The 23,279-nt window shown below is 39.1% G+C and overlaps 1 protein-coding gene across 1 annotated transcript in view; it reads left to right on the top strand.

Moving 5' to 3' along the window:
* The window catches only part of GRIP1 (glutamate receptor interacting protein 1), a 227,157-nt gene that overhangs the window by 111,490 nt on the left and 92,388 nt on the right, over positions 1 to 23,279 (top strand). The window contains 1 exon segment of the mRNA XM_030477942.1: positions 7,329 to 7,409. Coding sequence (XP_030333802.1) covers positions 7,329 to 7,409 — 81 coding nt within the window.

Here is a 23,279-nt window from a genome sequence, read left to right as displayed (position 1 = left end):
GAGCACCTCCCGTATGAAGACAGGCTGAGGAAGTTGGGGCTGTTCAGCCTGGAGAAGAGAAGCTGTGTGGAGACCTCATAGCAGCCTTCCAGTTATCTGAATGGGGCCTACAAGGATGCTGGGGAGAGACTCTTCCTTAGGGACTGTAGCGATAGGACAAAGGATAATGGGTTTAAACTTTAACAGTGGAAGTTTAGGTTAGATATAAGGAAGAAGTTCTTTACTGTGAGGGTGGTGAGGCACTGGAATGGGTTGCCCAAGGAAGCTGTGCATGCTTTATCCCTGGCAGTGTTCAAGGCCAGGTTGGACAGAGCCTTGGGTGACAGGGTTTAGGGCAAGGTGTCCCTGCCCATGGCAGGGGGGTTGGAACTAGATGATCTTAAGGTCGTTTCCAACCCTAACTATTCTATGATTCTATGAATAATTCAGTTGTAAAATTTACCAGAGTTTTAGAGCTTTCATTTACCTTTATAAGCTTTAGTTATTAAAAAAAATATGTAGTATTAAAAAAATGAGTGGTGTTATTCTTACTATGATTCATTTACAGCTGATTTAACCGTTGTAGCTGTTACAGATTCAGTTAAGTTGTTTTGGTATCTATCTACTGATTGTGACTGCTAGTGGTTACATTTATCACGGTATTACAAAAGTATTCAGAGTTATTTAGTCAGTTCTCATTCACAATTATTTGGTCTTTAAGTTCAGGGAGAAAGATTTGTCCACTGTCTTTAACACAAATTCTCTCAGCTCTAGGGCAGTGAGGTAAACAAGCTTCAACTCCCTTCTTGGTATTTTTTTTCCCTTCCCATTGTGGCAGATCAACCTGAAAATTACATTTTCCAGAATTTGTAACAGTTCAGAGAAAATGTTTATGCATTTTTACCAGAAACAAAGAATGGAAATTGAGGAGATGAGCTTACGTGGGATCAGGGACATTTTTCTAGAGTGGTCCTGATGACTTTGTAGTGTCTGGGCTGCTCACAGGTGTATACAGGGGATCTTGAGTTCAGATTGCCTCTTCTGCCTGGACTTGGAACTGATCGTGGATGAGATAGCTTTAATCTGTTATACTTTATATGGCATACCTAAAACATTGATCAGAGCCAGCAAGCAAGACTGAGTGATCATGTACCTGGGAGTTTGGGTACTCATCTATGAGTGCAAGGCTGGGGTTTGAGTCCCTGCTCCGGTAAATATTTCAGCTTTCTTACAGAATGGAAGATCTTTAACAGAAATATCAGAGTTTAGAAGAGAGTAATTTGCTGCAGGAATGGTCCTAACAGTTGTACAGAAAGTCTGTGTAAAGCCTTCAATTTCAGAGCTTCTGTAAACCACAGACATCAGTGGATACACATTTATTTTTATCTGTGAAAGTCTCCAGCTGCAAGCTGTGGGGATAACCAAGAAAGCTGTAGCTCAGAATTTACCAACTGTCACTGGTATGATACTGTGCCAAAAATGATGCTTTTAGGTAATGCTGAGCTTTATGCCATTTAAAGATAAAATTCAGGGTAAATTTCGGGTATAAGAAGTAGGAGAACCTATGGTATTTTGTGATGTACTGCTGGGATTCATAAAAATCACAGAATTGTTAGGATTGGAAGGGACCTTTTGGAGATCATCTAGTCAAACCTCCAGTCTGTTCCTTTTAGTGAAATACGTTCTTCATTATAAAGTTAAGGAGTGGCATATTTCTGTGAATGGGATATTACAGACCTGGGAATGCCTGAGGTAACAACTATAGTAATAACTGTGAGACTGGTGCTTTTAGTTTTTGAGACACTTATCTTCGGGATGTTCTTCTTTCAGCTGCAATCATCATCTTGACAACTTGTTATCATCCTCTACCTCCGTATAGGTGTGTGATTCTCTTCTAGTCTGAGATGTGTGCTATCCCAAACAGTGTAAGCAACAACATATGCAGTTGATTTTACTCATCCCGTACACTGAGACAGCTGGAACTGTAGCCAGTGAAGATGTAATATGCTTCATTGTGGAGTCTTGGGACTCACACTGGAGATGCTTCACAGTGGGGAATGTTTGAGGGACACCTAGGATCTCACTTGCTTGGATTCTGAAGTCTATTTAGGAGCTAGAGTTTAGGTCAAACTCTAAAAAGGTTTAAATCCAGTTCTGACTTGGTCAAAGAACAGCGTATCCTGTTGTGAGACATAATTATGTGAAGTGTTGAAGAATGAGAATGGAAAATTGAAAAATGGAAACTCTGTTCTTCCTCATAGTGCTTTCTCATCTACCGTTAAAAAAAAAAATCAATGTAGTTTCCAAGTTCCTCAATATTAAAAAATTCCCCTGCGTTTGAGGTTCCTCTCTTACAAATTTGGTGCTACGTTACCTCCCCTGCTCCCAGAGGAATGCAGCCTTTGGAGAAGAGAAGGAGGTGCAAGTGGTGATGTAGAGCTGAGAACAAGCTGTTGTGTGGGAGAGGCAAGATATGAGAGCGAAGGATCTTCACATTTCCTCTCCATGTAGGACGGCCAAAGTGGCAGCCGCTGAGGTGTTCAATAGCTGTTCCCAGTAGGGTGGGAAGAGGCCCCCCTTCGTATCTGGCAGGGTGCGGTTGCGCTTAGTCGCCCTCTGGGGTCACCTGGCGCTGCACAGGGTTTGGACACATTTACTGGGGTATGTAGGTATCGACTGAATTTGCAGCAGCAGCAGTGAAGGAAACATTCTGTAGCCCATTGTGAAGACCTGAAGGAGGGAGTGCTTTTGAGCTTTGCCACATTTGTAAACCCGCATCCTTGTGTCAGTAGCTTTCATAGCCACCTCAAGAGACGCGCACATAGTTCAGTGGCAATAAACGTCCCAACACATCGAATGCTTAGACTTGCCTGTTGAAGAAATATATTTAAGCTTTCCTTTTATTTGCTTTAATGTGTCCCCAGCTGGTATCCTTCAAAGGATATTAAACTGAATCCAGCCAATATCTAAAGATTCCATATGGCCATTTTGCTAGCACAGTACCAAGCACTTTATATAGCTATGCACACTGTCCAGTGTATGATCTTTGTAGGGTTACATTACTATTGGTTAGTTACAGTGGACAGAGCACCCCGTGTATAGCAAGAGCAATGCAGAATGATATAAATGGGTCACGGCATGGGTCCCTACTCAAAGAACGAATCTAGTTATAGGCTAGAGAGACCACCAGGTTAAAAATAGGCAGGAAAGTGCAAAAAGCTGTTTATCTGCCTTAAAGTCAATAGCAAAAGCAATAAGCCCACCCTGATAGCTGTAAGCAGTAGGACTGCTTGCCTGTCCACTTGATCATTATCTTTGCAGTCTTTAATTAGAAGAATTGCGTGCAGAGCTTCGAAAGGACGATATGTGAGCTACTGTTACTGGTATTCGGGGCTCTTTCATGAGGACAAGTAGAAGGAGAAAATGGGAAGATCATTTTGCTTTGCTGTTAAAGAATGTCAGTAATCTGCAAGGCATCACCTCTGAGATTATTGCTGTGTTCTGCCAGGAAAGGAGGTAAATTAACACAGCGGGCATCATCTTCGCTATTGCACATTTACAACTGCAAGAAACATGCAAAGTATGAATTTGGGAAATGACCCCCACATGTTAACAGCATAAGAGGGTTGGTTTCCTGTAGTCACCAAGTGAAGAGAGCTGCTGGCAGAGGAGTCACCTTTATATGACCTAGTGACTTGCTAGAAATTGTTTACCCTGGGCAGCCTAATCTCACAGCCAGAGGAAATTTGGAGGGGGGGGAGAAGCCAGTAATGCAATTAATGCAGCTCCAAGAGTGTATCTGCACAGCTAAACTAGTCCCACTGTAGTGAACTTGGCCACCTGCAGCGTGATTCCTCCAGAAGTGGGCAGGAGCTGGTGCACCAAGCAGCGGGATTTGCCGCTGTGTGTCTGCCCGTCCCAGGGGAAGGTATTTCTGTGCTCATGGGCAATGCAGTTTGGCTTGTGAATTCTGTGACTTGCTCCCTGCTGATGATAAATTAGTATTAGGAGTGTAGCTAGGTGAGATTTATGCTTCTGAGTCTAGCCTGTTTCTCCCTCTGCTTTGTACATATGGCTTCTTAAATACGTTGCAGCTTTACCTAATTTTGAGTTACTGTTTCCCATTGTGGGGAGAATGCTTTATACCCTTTTTCTCCCTTGTTTTTTTACATGTTGGCTTGCTGGATTTGGTTTCGTCTCCAGGAAGTCTATCTATGCTGTAGAGGGGGAAGCTGGTATTACAAAACACTCAGACAAATCTCTCTAGGCACTGCTATCATGAGACATTTTTGCATGTTTTAAGACCCTCCCTGATAACTATAGAGTGGATGGGGGCATCAATAAATTATAATTTGATAGTAAATTCTTGTGTCCACATATACAACTTTGCTAATACATACAGACAGATTTTTCCCTTTTATGACAGCATGAATGGTGTTTGACATTTCAGGGCTATCAGGGCTTCCATGTCTCTTTAGTCAGTTTGTTGTTTAGGATGGCATTTATTTCTGCATCTGTCTGCTCTTTATATTACTTTTGTGTCTCAAACAGGCATCTCAATAAGGCTGTTAGCATTTTTTCTCCAGTTGGTTATATTTGTTTTCCTTTGCTTCTGGGAATCCTTTATTCTGATTTCTAGTTATGGTGCAGCGTGATTTCACTGTTAAATGGGCACTGAAATAGAATTGCTTCCTGTCCTAGGAACAGCTTTCTAATCTACCGATGATACAATGGCTTATTGTTCTTTCCCAATAATAGTTGGGCATATTTTGCATTAACAGGAGTTCAAAAGCTTATGAAGCAACTTTTTGAGTCTCTTGTTTTGCTGTCTGTAGAGAGATTAAGAAATGTAGCACAACTGCATGCCTACAGTATATAAATATACTGTATAAGTATCTGATCAGTTTTTAATGTTAATATGCTTAAGTTAAAATACTAGCTTACTCACATATACAGTCTCAGTTACCTTTCATATCTGCCAGTTATGTAGAAAATACTAGACTTTTTGCTCAGTCTTTCTAGTAAGTAATTCAAACTCACACTCCTCTCCCCATTAACCAGAAAGATTTGCAGGCTTGTCCTTTATTCTGAACTCAGGATAACTGCAGGTACTCCCAATACAGTGCAGTACTGGGAAAATCCTATTCCAGCATGAGATTGTAGCTGATGTACTCAATTGCTCAGTGACAAAGATTAAATGAAAAAGGTCTGGCTGTGAAAATTCTTGCTTCCTTTTTTACCCTATTTCCAATCTGGTGAAAATAATCTGTATGTAATAAGTCTGACTAGGAGAAGACTGCTTTGTTCTGTAAATTGATAGATTTTTCATAGGTGGGGAATACATTCAAATAGGACCCAAAGTCATCACCATTCATCAGTTCCTCAGAAATTGTATTATGTTTCCTGCCTACTTTTTAATAGAAAAATGCATGTCTCATACTATCTGCTGTCATGTTCAGCACCTGCAAATAAGTAAAAATGGATGGGACATGTAAGCCACATGTTAGGGATGAGCCCTATTTTTTTGATATTGATATGAGTTAGCAAGGCTGTTCAGGAAAGCCTTGTCTTGAGTTTAAGCTCAGTAGTATCTCTTCTGTGAAATAAAAAAGACAATCTTACTTCCTCCAGAAGGTCTAGTTCACTCTTATTTTAATTTTTTTTTCTTTAATGAGGGGATGTATATTCTGCTTATGCAACAATATTAGCTTTCCCACTTTCCTCAAATGGAAGAATAAAGCTTTACACGTCTACCTTGTTCTTAAATTGTGTAGCTGGATCTGTGTTAATATTTTTTCATGCTGGTGCATTTCCTGTAGCCGACAGCTTTATTTTCGTGAGTATGTACTAGCATACAGTATAGTCAAGCCTGTTCTCTTTTTCCTTGTAACAATGTAGTCTTAACGCAATGGGAGTTCATTTTACTGTAGAAAAAACAATTCTATTGGCTGAAGAACATATATACACCAATATATATCTTCATTACTAGCTTCATTTTTATCAAGTGGGGTGACTATAAAACAATATTTTGCCCTTTTTTTTGTTTTCTTTTTAATTTATTTAGTTTTTTTGTCACTGCCTAACAGTAGCAGAGTTTATTGCAGACGTTCTGGTTTTAAAAGCCAATCAGCTTTTCTAGTCACTTCTTTCTGACACCTGGTTTTAAATCAAATTATGCTGACCAGACTCTCATCTCGCTTGTATAGAAACAGACTGCTGTCCATAATGCAAGTTTCTAAAGGAGTTTGAGACTTTGCAAGGCTTACAATGTCAAGAGTGTCAGCTGAAAAAAAAACCTGATTCTCCAGAAAATGATTATATGGTTCTACTTGATCTGAGGATGCCACCAGACAGCGTGGTCTTTGATTCCTTTACTCATTGATCTGCATTGAAGCATGTATTCATGCACACGCTGTAAATGCAGCAGTCCTTGCAACTTACTAAAGGAAAATATGCAAATAGAAGAATTTGATAATACTTTAAAGTGTTTGAGCATGCGATTAAAGGAAGAGCAGGACAGAAGCCTAATTTCTTCTGATTCCTTTCTTTTGATTGAAATAATAAGATGCATAGTATTTCTTCTCTTTTATTCACGTTTCTTTCTTGAGCTTATAGCTCGTCCTTTTTAAAGCTACAATATAGTTGGTTTGTTCCCCTACTGTCATTCTGCTCTTAAGGAGGATGTAGAATTGACTCACTTTCTGCCTAATGCTGCCTTTAATTGATGGCTCATCTGCTCCTCCCACCATTAGTGGTCTCTTGCTGAGTTGATCAGTAGGTGCTCCACGTAGCACCCTATTTAGACACAGGCTGTTACAGTGCTGTTCTTCAGGTGTAAAAGTGGCTGGCCTATTTGGCAGCGGCTTTCTGATGTTTCCCTAAGCAATCGTTAACACAGAAAAGGAACCACCCACTGACAGATCTGAGAGGAAAAGGAATTCTTTGCAGCTGGAATATTCAAAAGCTTCCAGAAACCTTTCACTCTTGAACAGGGATGGTACCTCTCTCACTGGAGTCTTTGACAAAGCTTCTTAACATGAGAAAAAGGAAATGTCTATGATTATGTTAAAACCAAAAAGGTCTTTGTATATCAAGCCTGTCATCAACTAAGTATTATCTCTGATTTTAGTTTTACCCCATTGTTTTCAGCTCTGCTATTCAGAGCCTTTGTCATTGAGTCTGAACATGACATTGAGCATCGAATCAACATTCAGAAATACCCATCCTCATCTAGCTCACAGCAGCTCTTGTGCTCTGCATTGCTAGTTCACACAGTATTTGGGTAAAAATTATGGGGGTTTTCACATTATATTTAACAGTAACTGGAAGTGTTGCTTGTTTCTGTTTAGATGAGAGTCCTTACACAAAGTCTGCAAACCAGGCAAAGGCACCTGATGGAGCACTGTCTGTGAGGAGACAGAGTATTCCAGGTAAGACTTGCTTTGCTTTTTATAACACCTAACTTGTTTGTGAACAGCAAGGTAATGCTAAGCAAAATTCAGCTAGTTATAAAAAGCAAATAAATTACAGTTACTACCAAGCAACTTTATAAGGAAGGTTCCATGGGAACTGTATGGAGCCCCGCAGTTAGGTTACCTCGAGCTTTTGCTATGAAGAACATCCCAGTGTCTCTGTCTTTTGCAGCAGGTTTCAGACATTGATTGCAACAACCTTTTCATCTGACACTCACATATTTTCAAGCCCCATGAAATCTGTTCTTTGATACCAGGTTTCAACAGTACAGGGAGATTGGAGCTTTTATTTTCCAGGGCTGATTGGACAGGCTCGGAAATCTAGTGAGCAACACTGTCAGAATTCTCATCTTCACATAATTTTCTGCCACACGTATGCCCATCCTTGTATTTTCTGTCATTGTATTGCTCAAAGCTGGATCACTAGATCAATGGTTAAAATACGTGATCTTTGAACCTATTTCGTAGAATCATAGAATCATGGAATGGTTAGGGTTAGAAAGGACCTTATGATCATCTAGTTCCAAACCCCTGCTGTGGGCAAGGATGCCTCACACTAGAATATGTCACCCAAAGCTCTGTCCAGCCTGGCCTTGAACACTGCCAGGGATGGAGCGTTTACCACTTCTCTGGCAACCTGTTCCAGTGCCTCACTGCCCTCACAGTAAAGAACTTTTTCCTTATGTCTGACCTGAACTTGCCCTGTTTAAGTTTAAACCCTTGTCCTATCACTACAGTCCCTGATGAAGAGTCCCTCTCCAGCATCCTTATAGGCCCCATTCAGATACTGGAAGGCTGCTATGAGGTCTCCACGCAGCCTTCTCTTCTCCAGGCTGAACAGCCTGAACTTTCTCAGCCTGTCTTCATATGGCAGCTGCTCCAGCCCCCTTATCATCCTCGTGACCCTCTTCTGGACTTTCTCCATCAGCTCCATGTATTTGTCTTTTAATTACTTCAAACAAGTCTGCAAAATATGCCTGTGAATATCAAGTTTTATATATGTTACGCAGCAGTCTAAAGGGATTTTCACCTTCAGTAGGATTTGAGAGATCTTTAAATGAAAACGGATGAACACTGACAAAGGTTGCGCAGAGGCAGAGTGACTGATGTTGCCAGTCTCACCTCAAGCACAGTAACCTTTGACTCAGAGGGGAGATATCTTGCAATAGAAATCAGAAACTGTAAGGTCATGTCACCCACCTTCTAATGACTAATGTTAATACTCTTTGCGCTCCATGGCCTTATTGTTGAACAAAGTTACACAACCTGCAGGGAGGCTAAAGATACAGGGGATGGAGCTCAGACCTTTACCACTGCCAGGTTCAGATCTCATCCCAATAGCTCTAGTGTTTCTGAAGGGCCAAAGTACTTGTTTTGTGCATGCTTTGTGTGCATGTTTGGATGTGCGAGAGAGAGCAAGCTGGATGATTTACTGTCACACATAATGAACATTTTTGACTGTTGAAAACAGTCTAGCGATTTAAAGATTGTTATTGTTATGGTAGAATCATGGAGATCATAACCACTGTGAAATGACATGACTCCGGTGTCTAGTGTGCAGTTACTGTTATGAGAAAATCTTTAATTATACAAAGACCAACCAGCTTTTTTTTCTCCAAGTCAATACAAATCAAGATTCATTGTTCTTCAGAGTGATTTGAGGCCTCTGTACAGGTACCTTTTCAGGTAATTCTTTAGCTCACAGGTCACTAAATTAAATGTACAGAGTATCTACTTTTTAGTGAAGACATATAGTGTCTTCACTACTATAGTGAAGACATTTATCTTAATGCATTGTTGCATCTCTAGACCCTAGGAGCCCCAGTGGATAAATGAGATTGAGCTGGCTTGATATTTAAAAAATAATTAAAACTTCTTCGTGCCTTGACAAATTCACATTCTAGCACAGTGGATGTCATGGAGTTAGATACATAAATAGCTTTGTAAAATTAAGTACTATTTTGAGAAGTAACTTGAACATTTAGGAGTTGACTGAAGTTTCTGAAAATAATCCATAAATGTTTATATCACTTAGATACTGAGAGAATTTGATGCCGCATCTCTCATGTAAGCTACACCTTGTAAATAGCATCTATGCTTGCTTATCTGTGGGCAGTTTATCGACATTATGGATTAGTCTTGACACAGACGCAGGAGCATCCCAGCTAGGCAGCTTGGCTTGGCAGTAGGAGGTGTACCAGTAGTATTAACTAGTACCATTAACCCATTAAGTAGTTTGAGACCAGAAGAAGTACAGCCACTTTGCTTGGGTGCCAGGATCATGCTTCTGGCAATATGTAGGTCAGCTCCAAATAGCTTTTGAATTGGAAGGCATGATGCAGTGAACCTGGTAAATTCTTCTAAACCTGATTGGAGGCATGTCAGCTGGACTTACTGTCAGTAATCTTTACATGAAGAGCATATACTGTATGGAAAGCATTCATTTCAATTTCCCCCAGATGGTATGCCTGATAAAACATCACATTCCTGAAGTGCTGTTTTTTCAAGCTTGAAGCATGGCAGTGCCTTTGACAGTATAGCTGTCTAATTCACTTGACGCTCTGTCATTCCCAAGACACAGACAGCAGATGTCCTGTTCCCAAGGAATGCTCTGGCCATTGAATCAGCCAGGAGAAAAATTCTGGTTTTTAGCAAGGTAAATGATCTTATACTGAGCTTTGCACAGGTTTGAACAGTCTGTGGAAAAAATACTAGTGAAAATGTATATCCAGCATGTGTGATGTAAATCTGCCTGCGGAGTGTGGGTTCATGTCTTCTCCCTGTGCGTGGTAAAAGTTCCTTCTCATGACGTTTGAAATCACTATAAGGGATTCTAGTGCTCCTTCCTTTGGCCCAGTATCAAAAAGAGGAGCTTTTGTTGCTGTGAGACCTGAAACTACTATACCAACTCTAAACCCCAAGAGGTTCTTCTGTCCTTCCATGTGAAACGGTATTGAAAGTACAGTATTGATGAGCAGAGACTGAATGCACAGAGAAGTCATGTAATTCTGTAGAGGTTACATGGAACTCAGGCTTGGTTTATTTTAGAGGAAAAAAATGTTGGAATAATCAGTTTATAATTAAAGTCAAATGAGCACGTACTGTGAGATCAGTGCACTGAGTTTTAATTCCTTTCATCCCCAGAAGCAGGGAATGGATTAAGCATCTCTCTGGAGCAGAACTTGCTTGTTTAAGATGCAGAATGCATTATTCATGTGATGAGACTACATATCATATTTATCATGTCTTCACATGGCACAAAATCAACAAGCAACAGATCCTTTCAAAAGGATTTACAGAATTGCTGAAATTATAGTTAATTCAAATTATATGCATTAATATAATTGCAGTTTGAAACTTGGACTTAATTTTGCAGATGTGTAGGTGTTTAGTTGTAGCTGTACATACATGATGGTTTGAAGCATTATTTAGCTTTACAGGTGGAATTTCTTAACATAAAAGTGAGGCTTGAGGTAACGCCAGCATGACAAGCAGTCTGCAAGAGTAAGAAACAAACAGATTTTTTCCTCTGAACCTTTAAATTTATACTGTTGACCAGTATGTAATGAAACTTTACTGCTACTCTGCCCGCGTAGTATGGTACAGAAGCCAAGGGGGTGTGTACTGTGCCTCATTCAGGAAGCTGTCACTGTCGGACTAATACTTAAGCACATAAATGAAAGCAACATGTTTCAGAATTCGTAGGTAAGACCCTTCCCTCAGAGTCAGATGCAGGTAAAAATGTCTGCCATTTAAAAATGAAGTATTTGATACTCACTTGTTAGCTAACCTCTTATGCCTAGGTTTAGACAGCTGTAGTTCCCACTGAGTTCCTGCGCTGAGGTTTCCTCCTGGCTTGCGCGAGGGTCCATGCGGTGAGTGGCCAAGGGGAAACATTAAGTCAGTAGCACTTGAGTCAAAGGTGTTGATCTTGTGATTGCTTATTCCTGCAGGAGCTTTAAAAAGGGCATCAAATATTCCAATGGTATTGATACAATGTCAGGAGCTGATGACACTGTTAAAGAGGCACTTTGAAGTCAAGGAGACTTTAACATGTGTTTAAAGATAAGCTTGTTCTCAGTGTTGTCCTGAATATGGACAGGCTGAATAGCTGCTCCCACGCTTTCTAGACTAAAATCCAATGCCCCTTATCTGTTTTAGCAACATGGAGAAATCTGTCACACTGATGCTGTGCAGATTGTTCACTTCATTTATTTATTTGTTTAATTTCAATGCACTGACTGAAAACTGGAGGAATGGAGGGGGAAGAAATTACCTGAGCCAAGCATAAAACTAATTCCTTCATCAAACAAACAAAGAAACAAACAAAAAAGACACCATAAATCTGAGGCTGATTAAATTATTTCATAAAATCTGCAGCAAAAGTTTTATTTTGTTTTAGTCCAATTCTGTACAAACTTTTTATTGAGTCTTAAAGGTTACTTTTTTTTTTTTTTTTTTAAATAAAATAAATAGTCAAAAAACCAATGGTTTTTAAAGAACTGGAATGTTTCAGCTTCTCAGTGTTTTATTTTTGTTGGCTGAAATCATTAGTAAGTTTCATTTAAATTCTGCAAATAGTTTTGGTTGGCATGAAAGTCTGTGTTTTTAGGGACAAGCTGATTCGTACCCAGTCTGTTTGACATTAAATTGGAAAATCCATACTTTTTACTTCTTGCATCTACTGACTCAGACACCTGATCTATTGGAGACTTCTAGAAATGTGAAGCTTTATTTCCTGAAGTGGTCAAGGGCTCAAAACAACTGTGATGCAAACTGTAGTCCGGGACAGCTATTTGAATCATCTGTGAATTCAGAGATTTAGTAAGCTAGGAGGATTGCAGTCATGTAGCTGTCTCCTAAGTAAATTCTTGTTCAAAGAAACAGTGCCAAATAATTAGGAGACGTAATGGGAATATTTCCTCAAAAAGAGGAAATTTCCTTTTCTCTGGGACAGAAGAATAACACAGCCGCCTGCCTTCTCCCCTGCTCAACACACCTAGCAGAAGGTCTTTGAAGTCTTGTCCCACATCATGTTGTCTTTGATCCGCTGTTGTTCTCTCACATAAACCTTGTGCTCCAGCTGTGCCGTCCTCAGGGACCCACAGGAGCTGTTGCGCCTTCCCAAGTCTAATTCCAGCCACCTTCTCCATGATGATACCTGATCTGCTGAACAGGCAGATTGTATTTATGGTGAGAGTGCATGCGAACCCTTATGGAGAAGAGTAGGAAAGAACAAACCTAGATGTTATAAATCATTCCTTTGACATTTTCTCCACCATGGGGAGCCTATTTTTCTCTCTAACCATTTATTTTCTTACTATTATTTGTCATTTGCAAGTTTTGTGTGCTGTTGCAGGGATGTACTAACAGGTCAGTCGTTAAAATAGGTCATTCTGCTCTGAAGGAATATTGTCAAGACTTTGAAGTCTGAAATTAAAGTGACCAGATTTTTTAGTCCCTTTGTACATGCATGAATGCTGCACTTTCTTTCCACCCTACCTGATTCTTTGAAGCATGCCATAATACAGGTTTCCTATTTCAGCTCAGTGTTTGATCTCAAAAACAGGGCTAGCCATCAAACTGGAAGAAAAACACAGAGTGAATGTACAGCCCTGAGCACATCCTCTGCTGTGGGTCAAGCTCTGGTATTGCTGTTAGTAGCAGTTTTGTAGACTCATTTTGGGGGAGTTTGGTAACAGAATTTTAATGCAAAAATGAAATGTTAAACAGACATGATTTTAGGGTAGGCTGAATTTTGAATTACTGAGCTGGAAGGGAGGACATGCAATCCAAAGAACTTTAAAATGCCTTGCAAAGATAGTATTTACAGAGCTGATACTAAAAAAATAATTACTGTATTGTGTAGTGTCCTCAGTAATTGCTTAGGAGACAAAATATTCCTAGGAGAAGTCATGAAATACTAAATTATTGTAATAAAAACAATAATTAAAGTCCTGGGGGTTTTCAGGCTCTGAAATGTTTAAATACACAATGTATGTATCACTAGAAAGCAGTAAGGGAGTTTTCTGGTCCTTGGCTCTAAACACATGCAGGTGCTATTTAGCTGTTTACAAAAATACAAATGTATGTCTTTTTTCCCTCTCCCTGATTCACAGCCTGCTCTGCAGCAAATGTTCATATTCCGTCTCATGTTGCACCAAATGTGGCTTTCTTGAGGGGTTTGTCTACTGCCCACAACTTGAATGTAGGTCAGCTGGATGCTGAAGAATTCTAAAGACCACTCCACTTAATTCATTTAATTATGATTCTGTTGGTTTTGTAACACATAGAAATGTCTGTTTAATCCTGAAAATAAAAATATATTCCTAGAGGAAACAAGTAAAAATTGTGAAGAAATAAGAAAATAATTGAGAGTTAAAATATATATATAATTCCAGGATCCAGTATAGATTGCAGTTAGAGACAGAACATGTGATCCAGTTATGCTGTGCTTCAGTTCCTGGTAGAAAATTGTGTTAGCTGAATTTAACAGTTGTGTGTTGTGCCACAATTTACATGAGGAAAAGGTTTGTACAGCACTGTATACTAGCCTCGGTAGAGTGCATTATTTTTCTTTTACAAGATAGTCTCCGAAATAAGGGAGAAATATAGAAAGTAATAGAGAGAGGAGGAATTGAGAAAACAACCACATGGATTAAAAATAAAATAAAATTAAAGATTCCTAATGTGATCCAAGGATACAAGTTTCATTAAATGACGCTGCTTAGGAGGGAAGACAGCTCCCAGGTTATTCTTGCTGTAGCTCAGCTGTTAACATCTGAGCCAGGTTCACAGTGACTGACAAATATGACAGAAGATCCATCCCCAGTGGTTAGATGTTTACCTATGTGCAGAGATCTCCAGAGCCAGTTTTGTTTTCCTCTATGATTGATACAGCATTGCCAAGACAGCAGGTGTTCAAAATAGCTCTTCTCATGCTTGCCGTTAACGTGGTCCAGTTTCTTCAGACTCCTGTGTCAAGTAAAATGGCAGAAGATGTAAACAATGCCATTATTTTTTGATGGAGGACTGCTAACTTTGGCAGCCCCCTTTGCATCGTGTGCTGTAGAGCAGCCACCTTCTCAGGCAGTGTTCCCTAAGCTGGGCAGACCTCAGTCACCTCTTCCAGCCTTGCCTTTGACTTCAGCTTCGCTGAGATTTCATACGCATTCTGATTTCACAGATGCACTGCTGTTTTACGTAATACTTGCTCTCCTACTAAAATATTAAATAGTCTTCACTGGCTAACTGGTTTTGCAGATTAAGAGCTTGACTTGCCTGAGGAAATCTGTCACAAAATCATCTCCTACTTTTTTTATAGTTCTTATTGTGGAGGAAAGAATTCATTGCTCATGAAGTTCAACAATGCGAAGTGCAAGGTCCTACACCTGGGTTGGGGCAATCCCAGGCACAGCTACAGGTTGGGCAGAGAAGTGGGAAATGCTCCATCCCTGGCAGTGTTCAAGGCCAGGTTGGACAGGTCTAGTGTGAGGCGTCACTGCCCATGGCAGGGTGTTGGAACTAGATGATCTTAAGGTCCTTTCTATTTTATGGAATGGACCTCTAACCATTTTACTATTCCATGATTGCAGAAGTAAAACCTGAAAATGCTATGTATGTCACTAAAAGCTGAGTTAGGAAGCTGAAGTATGCATTTACAAATGCACTTTTTTCCTCTCAATTTGCATTTGTCTTACAGACGCTTACTTTTATTGTGTACTTTTTAAATCAGCACAGAGTGCTCAGATTTGCCACTGAAGAGTTTTTTAGCATTTAGAATTCCATTAGCAATAACCTCTGCAGTCACAGGTATTATGCTAACTATCTTGGGTGATTTCCCAGCAGGAGCAAGTGTTTTGACCTGTGAAACGCAGATCACAGGATAGTAAGCTTTTCTGCACTTGAGGTGTTTGTTATATCTGCAAAGTCATTTGCTGATTTTCGTGTTTGATGAGAGGCTGCAGTTGCAGTATCATTTACAGTCTTCCCTGTGTGTTTGTTTAACCTGCTGGAGGTTTATCGAATGGTCTATGAAGCATCTGCAGAGTTACATGTCTTTTCCTTCCCATCAACATTGGAAATTCTTGAATTTTCTTTCACATATGTAGTACTGAAAGAAGATTTCTTCCTTGTCCTCCTTCCGTTCTACCAAAATAACTTTGTTGGAATGATTTCATATATGTCATTCATGTGAACATGTTTCATGCGCAGATAAATCCGAAGAAATTTGGCTCTCCTATAAAATGAAAAAAGCCAACTGACTTCTTAGCTAAATGAGATTGATGATGATTTATTTATGTATTTTCTTTACAGTTCTGCTACATGCTAGTGCTTTTCAATACTGGAAAGGATTAGAATAGGGAAAAATCTCATTTCATTCCTTTTGCCATAAATGAGGAAGAAAATGTGTTAAAGGCAATATTGCACGTGAGGAACATGAACTTTTTCAAATATCCAACTGACATGAGGAAAAGTTAAATATCTTTAAACTATTTCACCACTATATAGAAGCTGATTATAGGCACAACCAGTTGCAGATTTGTTGCTGATGGTGCCAAACACCTTAATTTATGGATATTTGGATTTAGTTGCATATAATTTAACCTCAGCCCTCCAAAATCAAATGTGTTAATTATTCCAGCTGCAGTTTTTCCCAGCAAAATCAGCTTAGCTATAGGTAGTATGATGAGAATGAAACCCATATAGTATCTATAACATCATTAAAAAACCTGTCCTAGCTATTTAGCCCTTGCACACACACATTTGAGACAGAGATGGCAATTTTGAGTGAATCATTCTGTATTCAGCAAATGTGCTTGCAACGTGTATATGTGCATGTACTCCACTGGCCATTTGTTAGTTTGAAGCACAAGTCCCTAGCACGTGCCTTGCTGTCACTGTGATACCACAGGATTTCTCAGTGGAGCCTGGGACCTGAATATAGGGTGGGAAGCACCAGTACCTCTGCTGAGGTTGGGGGTCCTGTCTCCTGGTTGTTTTCTTTTACAAGTTAGGTGTGCTCTCTGCTCTCCACAAAGGGAAACATCCTTGTGATGGGTTAGCTTCATTCATTTTAATCAAAGTGTTGGTGCTATCTGTTCCCTTTAAAGGCTTCAGTTAGAAGAGGAAGCAGGCTGTGAAGGACCTGTGAGCAGAGAGAAACTAGGAAAAGCCAAACTAAGATGGTCAAGACAAGGCTTGAAAGAGAGGTATGGAGACATAGTCTCTGAAAAAGAAACTGGGCAGGCTGGGTGAGTTTTGAAAGAGGGAGGAGAGCCATGTGCTTGTTAAAGGTCATGGCAAGAAGTGACAAGCACAAGGAGATCTGTAACCCTGTGATTGTATAACTGATCACAGTCCATTCCTGGCTGAACAAAAGACTCATCAATCCCAATAATCTTTGCTGTTCACAAGAAATTGTAAAGCTCTTCCTTTGTGAAACTGGACTTTGTCCGTTATGGAGTAGAACAGCCCATAACAGCTACCAGAGGTTCTTCATAATGGTTTTAGGTAACTGAGAAGCTAAAGCCTGATATTTACCTCTTGAAAGCCACTGCATTTCCACAGGATAGCATGGCTGGGTTTTCATGGAGGAGGAAGGGGGTTGTCTTCAGAAAAATGGATATTACATGAGAAGAAGATCCATGAGGAATGCTCAGGTTCCCAGTCTGTTCAGAAATGAGGAATTGTATTAAAAAAATTGCAAGCAATATTTTTTTTATTTTTTATTTGGGTGGAAATCCATTTAGACATTCTTATCTATGCTATGATCAGTTTATTATTGGAGCAAAAATGTGGATTCAACAGAAGAACTGATTTCTGCATCATTCAATTGGGACAATCCTCCTGCATCCGGTGTCACTAGAGGGGAAGAGTAAGAAGTAAACCTGTGGATGCGGGCTGAGGTTCAGAAGGGTGTGAACAAAAAAACTCATTGGCAAGAGATTCATATGTAAGTATTGCAAGGACCGAGGAGCGTTGTGCCCTCTAATGTGGCAGGACTGGATCTGGACAAAGTAGGCAGGCTCTCATTCTCTTCCTATACAGGACTCATTTTCTTGCTTTCCAAGATGAAGTGTTAGTCTGACCTAGCAGAGCATTGCTGTCTTTCTAAAGTCCAGCGTCCCGCAATGCTATAAGCAGAAGCAGATGACTAGCAAAAGAAATCCAGGCATGTTCCTTTAAGGTCTGAGTAATTTCCTGATTTGAGGAGTTGAGGATAATTTTTCATCATTTGCCTACTTGGGTCTTTTTGCAGTTGATAGATTTTTTTTTTTTTATCTTACAGTTATAGATAATTAACTTGATTTTTTTTAATGGTCCTACTGTATTTTCTAATACCTCTTTAAAGGAGTTAATGTATGCTTTCCATCTGGTTTTTTGAATCTCCCATTCAGTTTCTGCAGTGATTATAAATTCAGGGCATTAAGATAGCTAGGAAATAATATATCATCTACCAAGATAACAGCTGTGTCACACTAAAATATGCTGTGCCAATCTAGGTGATAGCTCGCCTCTTCAGCTGTATCAGTTGGTCCAAGCTGCTAGTTCACACTGTAAATCTTGGCTTTACATCAAAATGTTTGGGGTTTTGGGGGTTTTTGTTACAAAATTATATGTCCATTTTACCAATATGAAGCGGTTTAAAGTGTTTTCATGTGGATGGAGTAAGGTTGTTTCTTTGCTTGTTTGTTTAATAGCTTTTTCATGCTTTCTATTCACTTAGAGTTGAAAGAAGAAAAGAGATTTTAGTGCTTGTGTGTCTTCCTCATCACATCTTTGGTATGTGGGGCAGATAGATGTAAATCCATGCCTCTTAGTGTAGAATGAGAGAGTTAGATGTTTCTGTTTCGTGGAGGAGCAGTAAGACCACAAGTTAATTATAGCATAATTGCAAACTAGCTTTTTTTTCGTTTCTATTTAAAAGCTCAGTGGTAAGAACAAAGAGCTTACCCTTTCAGGTTTCACTGTATCTATGGTGAATTTACATGGAATTCGTGGGCCAGAAGAGGCATTGATGACCATCTAAACTAAACATACAACTTCCGTGGGTTTATTTATATCTCAACTTTTATTCGAATTATATTTTAGAGGGATGTTCAATCTGTTTAAGGTTACTGATGATACAAACCCCATTACAGCCTTTTGGGGTTAATTAGCCTAACTGCTTTTATTTCTAGCTTGAGTATGTGTAGCTTCAGCTTCACCTTGTTTGTGATAAGAGTTGTTTTTCATCAAAATTCACTTCATCCTTTATAGGCATTTCATTATGAAGTCACCTTTTAATCTTCCCTTTGTTAAAGTAAACAGATTGTGCTTCTGGGTCTTCTGTTCCTTGGCACATTTCTTTAACTATTCTGAAAGCTCTTTTCTGACTCTCCTATCCTCTCTTTGGTTATTGAATAATGTTGCTGAATTGTGTCACAAAAAGGACATAAAGCATCCAAGTGACGGTCATTACTTCACTAAATAGAAAGGTGTAATAAATACTGCTGTGTAAAACTGTCCTGTTTATATATTCATGGTTCACATTCATAATTCTGGCCAGTGAGAGTTTAGATCACCTGTGAGGGTTTCCAAATTCTTTTCTGTCCACATTAATTTCATAATTAATTTACTGGGTACCTGTTGGGGGTTTTTAGCTATATAGGTCCACGCATCCATTCATATCTCTTACATTAATAGAGAGACTTAATATTAATTTTGTAAGTGGTAGGCTAGTACAATGCAGACACTTACCTTTTTTATTTATTGTCCTTGTCCAAATTGCAGATGTCATTCTCACTTTTTATCTGCATGGTTTGGGGTATTCAAATGTTGTGTGAATAAACACATAAAGAAGACTCTTCAGTCAAGTCTCACTTATTAACAAACTGAAAAGAGTACAGAAAGCAAAACAAGGAAGATTTTAATAGGGGAAAATAGCAGTGAGGCCAAAATCAGGAGATTTCAATGCTCTTATTCACAGAAAACATTGGTGGAAGGACACTGTGAATCTCAATCCAAGCAGGAACAAATGCCAGTCTTCAATGCTAATTGATTTTATCAGTGAAGCAAATGAGCCCAGCTTAATAGTTAACTGTGAGACAGGATACTGCCAAGACCTTTGTCCCATATTAGATGACATTGTGACCCTGATTACTTGTCAGATAAATGATACAGAAAATGAGCATTGACCTTTGAGGTAGTAAAAACCTAATGTCACAGAAATATGTGAGACACATGCTGTAGCTGAATTTTAGGTATCACTGACAAACCATGAGTGATCATATGCTGGTAACAGAGTGTGAATATCGATCCCCAAAATATCACTTCTGTAAATGAAAGTGGGAAATAAAACTTGATAGAGGTCATCTAGGGAAATCTTGCCATTAGACAAAGAATGCAACAAAATGGACCAGATCTATAAAAAGTAACTAATGCTGCAGTATGATTAAAATGGATGATAATTTTTCAATAACTTGCATGGAATATACTCACATGGGAGTGAAAGCACATGCTCTTCCAGAAAGTTTTCAGATTGAGTTCTGGCTAAAAGATATGTCATCAGTTCTGGAAGTGAAAATTTAACAAGTATATTTGAAAGTTGTTCTAACTTAGGGCTACCAAACCAGATGCCTAGTAAGGAATTTCTTCAATTTTATGATAGGGATGGTACGTAACTCTAATGACACCATTAAAGTCCAAGAGCTTTATTCCTTAGCCACTAACAAAAGGTAATGGTGCAGTAGAGAGCATATAGTGGATGGGAACATATATCCAATCATGGAGCTCGATTTGCTTAATCCCACACAACAATAAGTAATAGACAAGTTGTTTAAAGTCAGTCAGTCTAGCTTAAGTGCTTGCCAACAAGGATGATAGCCAGACATGATCATAATCTATGGTAAGATGTGCTTTTCATGGTCTGAGGGTATTGGGAGTCTCAAAGTATTTTTGACAAGTTGTGGATACATTTTGTAGTCCCAGTTTTCTCTGTGTACAAAGCTGGAGTATTTTATATGCTGATCCAATGCACATTTTAATATATCCAGTACCCTATAAAAATATCACTGACCAGTAGTCAATACATGGGGATCAGAAGACATCAGGGCATCACCTTGGATTCTTCTAATGCATGTATGATTTAAAATTAAACATTATAAACTCAAAACCATACCAAATATTCTTGTCAGGTGGTAGCAGTTAACATTAGGCTGGTATCTCTATCTCCATCATAAGTTCTGGGTCTTCACTGGAGAAAAACATGATGAATGTGCAGACCTGTCATGGCCTGAAGATCACCTGCTCCACGCTTTGCTAAACCAAGAAGGGAAAGAAAATCTGGAGCAAAGAGTCTTATTGCAGACATTCTGTAAAATGTATAAGCTAGGTGTTTCCTGGGAAATATTGCTGGTGAAGCTGCCTTGGTTGGAAGTATGAATTTTGCAATATTTCCAAATGAGTAAAGCTTCAGGGTAGGAAAAGTGACATCAGCACAGAAGTGTTGTCACTCTTCTTTTGCTTGACAAATTGGTCTAAATTTTTTTGGCTTCATTTTTCCCCCATTAGGACTTCATCTCTGCTGAAAGGGTTTGACATTACATCCACACTTATATAGTCATGTTGGGGACATTTTTTAATATAAATTTTCCCTTAGCAGAAAAGGTTTTTGGAAGTAGAACCTGCAAGACATTTGTCCGTGTTTTACACATGGTGAGAAAAAAGTAGGCAAATGTGTTTGTTGAATAGTTTTGTTCAGGCAGAAATCACTTTTCCCTTCTGTTTTCAGTCAGAAAAACTTGGAGGAGGTGACCGTCAGAATAAGCTAAATTCTGGGAATTAAGATAGATCCTGGCTAGAAACATTTACTGTTAGTCATTCTTTCGAATTCTCCAGTTCAGATAAATAGCTCTGTGAACTATTAGATACCATCAGCGGCCTCTCCTGATCGCTTGAGGAAATCCCAAATTGTGCCTATAGATGATGCTGATCTTTCTGGCGAATTTAATGAACTGTTTGTTGCATACTTATGAGTAAAAACAGATTCTATCATGCCAGACATTCTTTATTGGTATAAATCTTAGCTCCACAAAGTACATTCAAGTTGATATAATATGCTCCCGTTAACAGTGCTAAGGTAAGTGATGTTATAAAAACGGCAGAAATGCCAAACATGCCTGCATGTTTGGCATAGTATCCTTTATATGTATACCCAAACTACAGAATAGGCTGTCAATTAGGAAAAAAACAAGTGATTAAATCTGAGTGTCTGATACACGTTAAGGACTGGAGTGACATCCTCAAAGACTTAAAAAGTTATAGCTGCAGTTAGATCTCTGGTCATTTTATTTGCCAGGAACCAGTGGGATAACAGGAAGCAAATTAAATGGTTTGTTGTTACTGTCAAAGTGTTAATCTGATTTAGAAAAACAAGGGGGGGGGGGATTAGTTTTTATATTTCTGAAGTCTAAATCATGGTGCTTTTTTGCATTAAGGCAGCTGAAAATGGGAGTTGAGGAATTCAGCTAGTTCATGTTGATGCATTTGATGTGGTACTTGGGACAGGCAAGCAATGTATGATTTATGCTGTTGTGATTGCTTTAGTCACATGAGTAAGCCTATCACAATTTTTCAAAGCAATTTAACAGTATAGTAATACAAAAGAAAAGGTTTGAGCACCGATCTTTTCAGGTGAAATGAATGGCAATCACAGATGCTCAGTGCCTGATCTCAACAGAAATTTCCCAGGGATGCAGACCTCAGCCGAAAAGGGTTGATTTATTAAACCTGGGGTAGTTCATAAATCCAATTATGAAGGATAACTGAACTGCACATGAACTACTCTGGCATGGGGACCCCAGCCTTTCCAGGCTTCTGGGCATGTGGCACAGCAGACAGCTGGGAGCAGCCCGATGTAAGCAGCAGTGAAGCAAAGAGGTACAGGTCACAGGAAGCAGAAGTTTCTTCCATTTCAAAAACATCATATGATGGTATATCTGGAGAAGATAAAAGTTTCAGAATGCGTTTGTTGGTGTAACTTTCAAAAGTTTTATACAAAACTGAAACCATATCAAATGTAAAAAACCTAATTTTTCCGATCATTTTTCCTCTAGTTCTGGTTAGCACATTTTACTGTAAATGATAATAGAATACCTCTGTGCTGAGGCCTCTGTCTTGAGAAAGGCCTGGTAAGTTCTTCAAGCGTTTTCATAAACTGAAAATTATTTAGAATTTAAATATTTCCTTTTAAAACCATGGCAATGTATTTTTTAACAGCAGAGGAGGAGAGAAACCAGGACAGTCACGTCTTGCAAGTTGTTTGCATGTAGTGAGCAACCTAAAGAAGTGCTCACAAGCAGGCAGTTTCCTTCTATTTAAGTGACAGCTCTTTTCACAGACAGTCTTACTTTAAAAAAAAAAAAGGTATTTTCCACAGGTGAGCTTTGAGTTGGGCACTTTCCCCTGTTTGCATCCTTGTTGCGATTCAGTTCATCGCATTTTGCTTGAAATTAAAGATGTCATCGAAGCCTTCAGATAGTACTGTCTAGCTGAATCTTTATCTGTTTTGCGCCATTTGAAGATTTTAGCTATTTCTTCAATTCTTAGAGACATTTACCTGTCTATATATGCTAATATGATGCCATTTCAGTTTCTGTGCTAATTCTGTGGGATATGCTGGAAATTCAGATTACAAAAGAAATCACATAGGTATATTCTTGCAGCTGTGCATTTTACTGTTCTGCTGCAGTGATTTCTTCAGCAAGCTTGACTATCTAATATGTTGTTTCATGCAAATGAAAGCATCTGTCTTTGCCATTAGTTCATTATGAATACATTAAACCT

Source organism: Strigops habroptila, chromosome 3, assembly GCF_004027225.2.
Source record: "Strigops habroptila isolate Jane chromosome 3, bStrHab1.2.pri, whole genome shotgun sequence".
Lineage (NCBI taxonomy): Eukaryota > Metazoa > Chordata > Aves > Psittaciformes > Psittacidae > Strigops > Strigops habroptila.
Note: the sequence above shows the minus strand (reverse complement) of the source record. Positions and strands in the feature narration are given on the sequence as shown.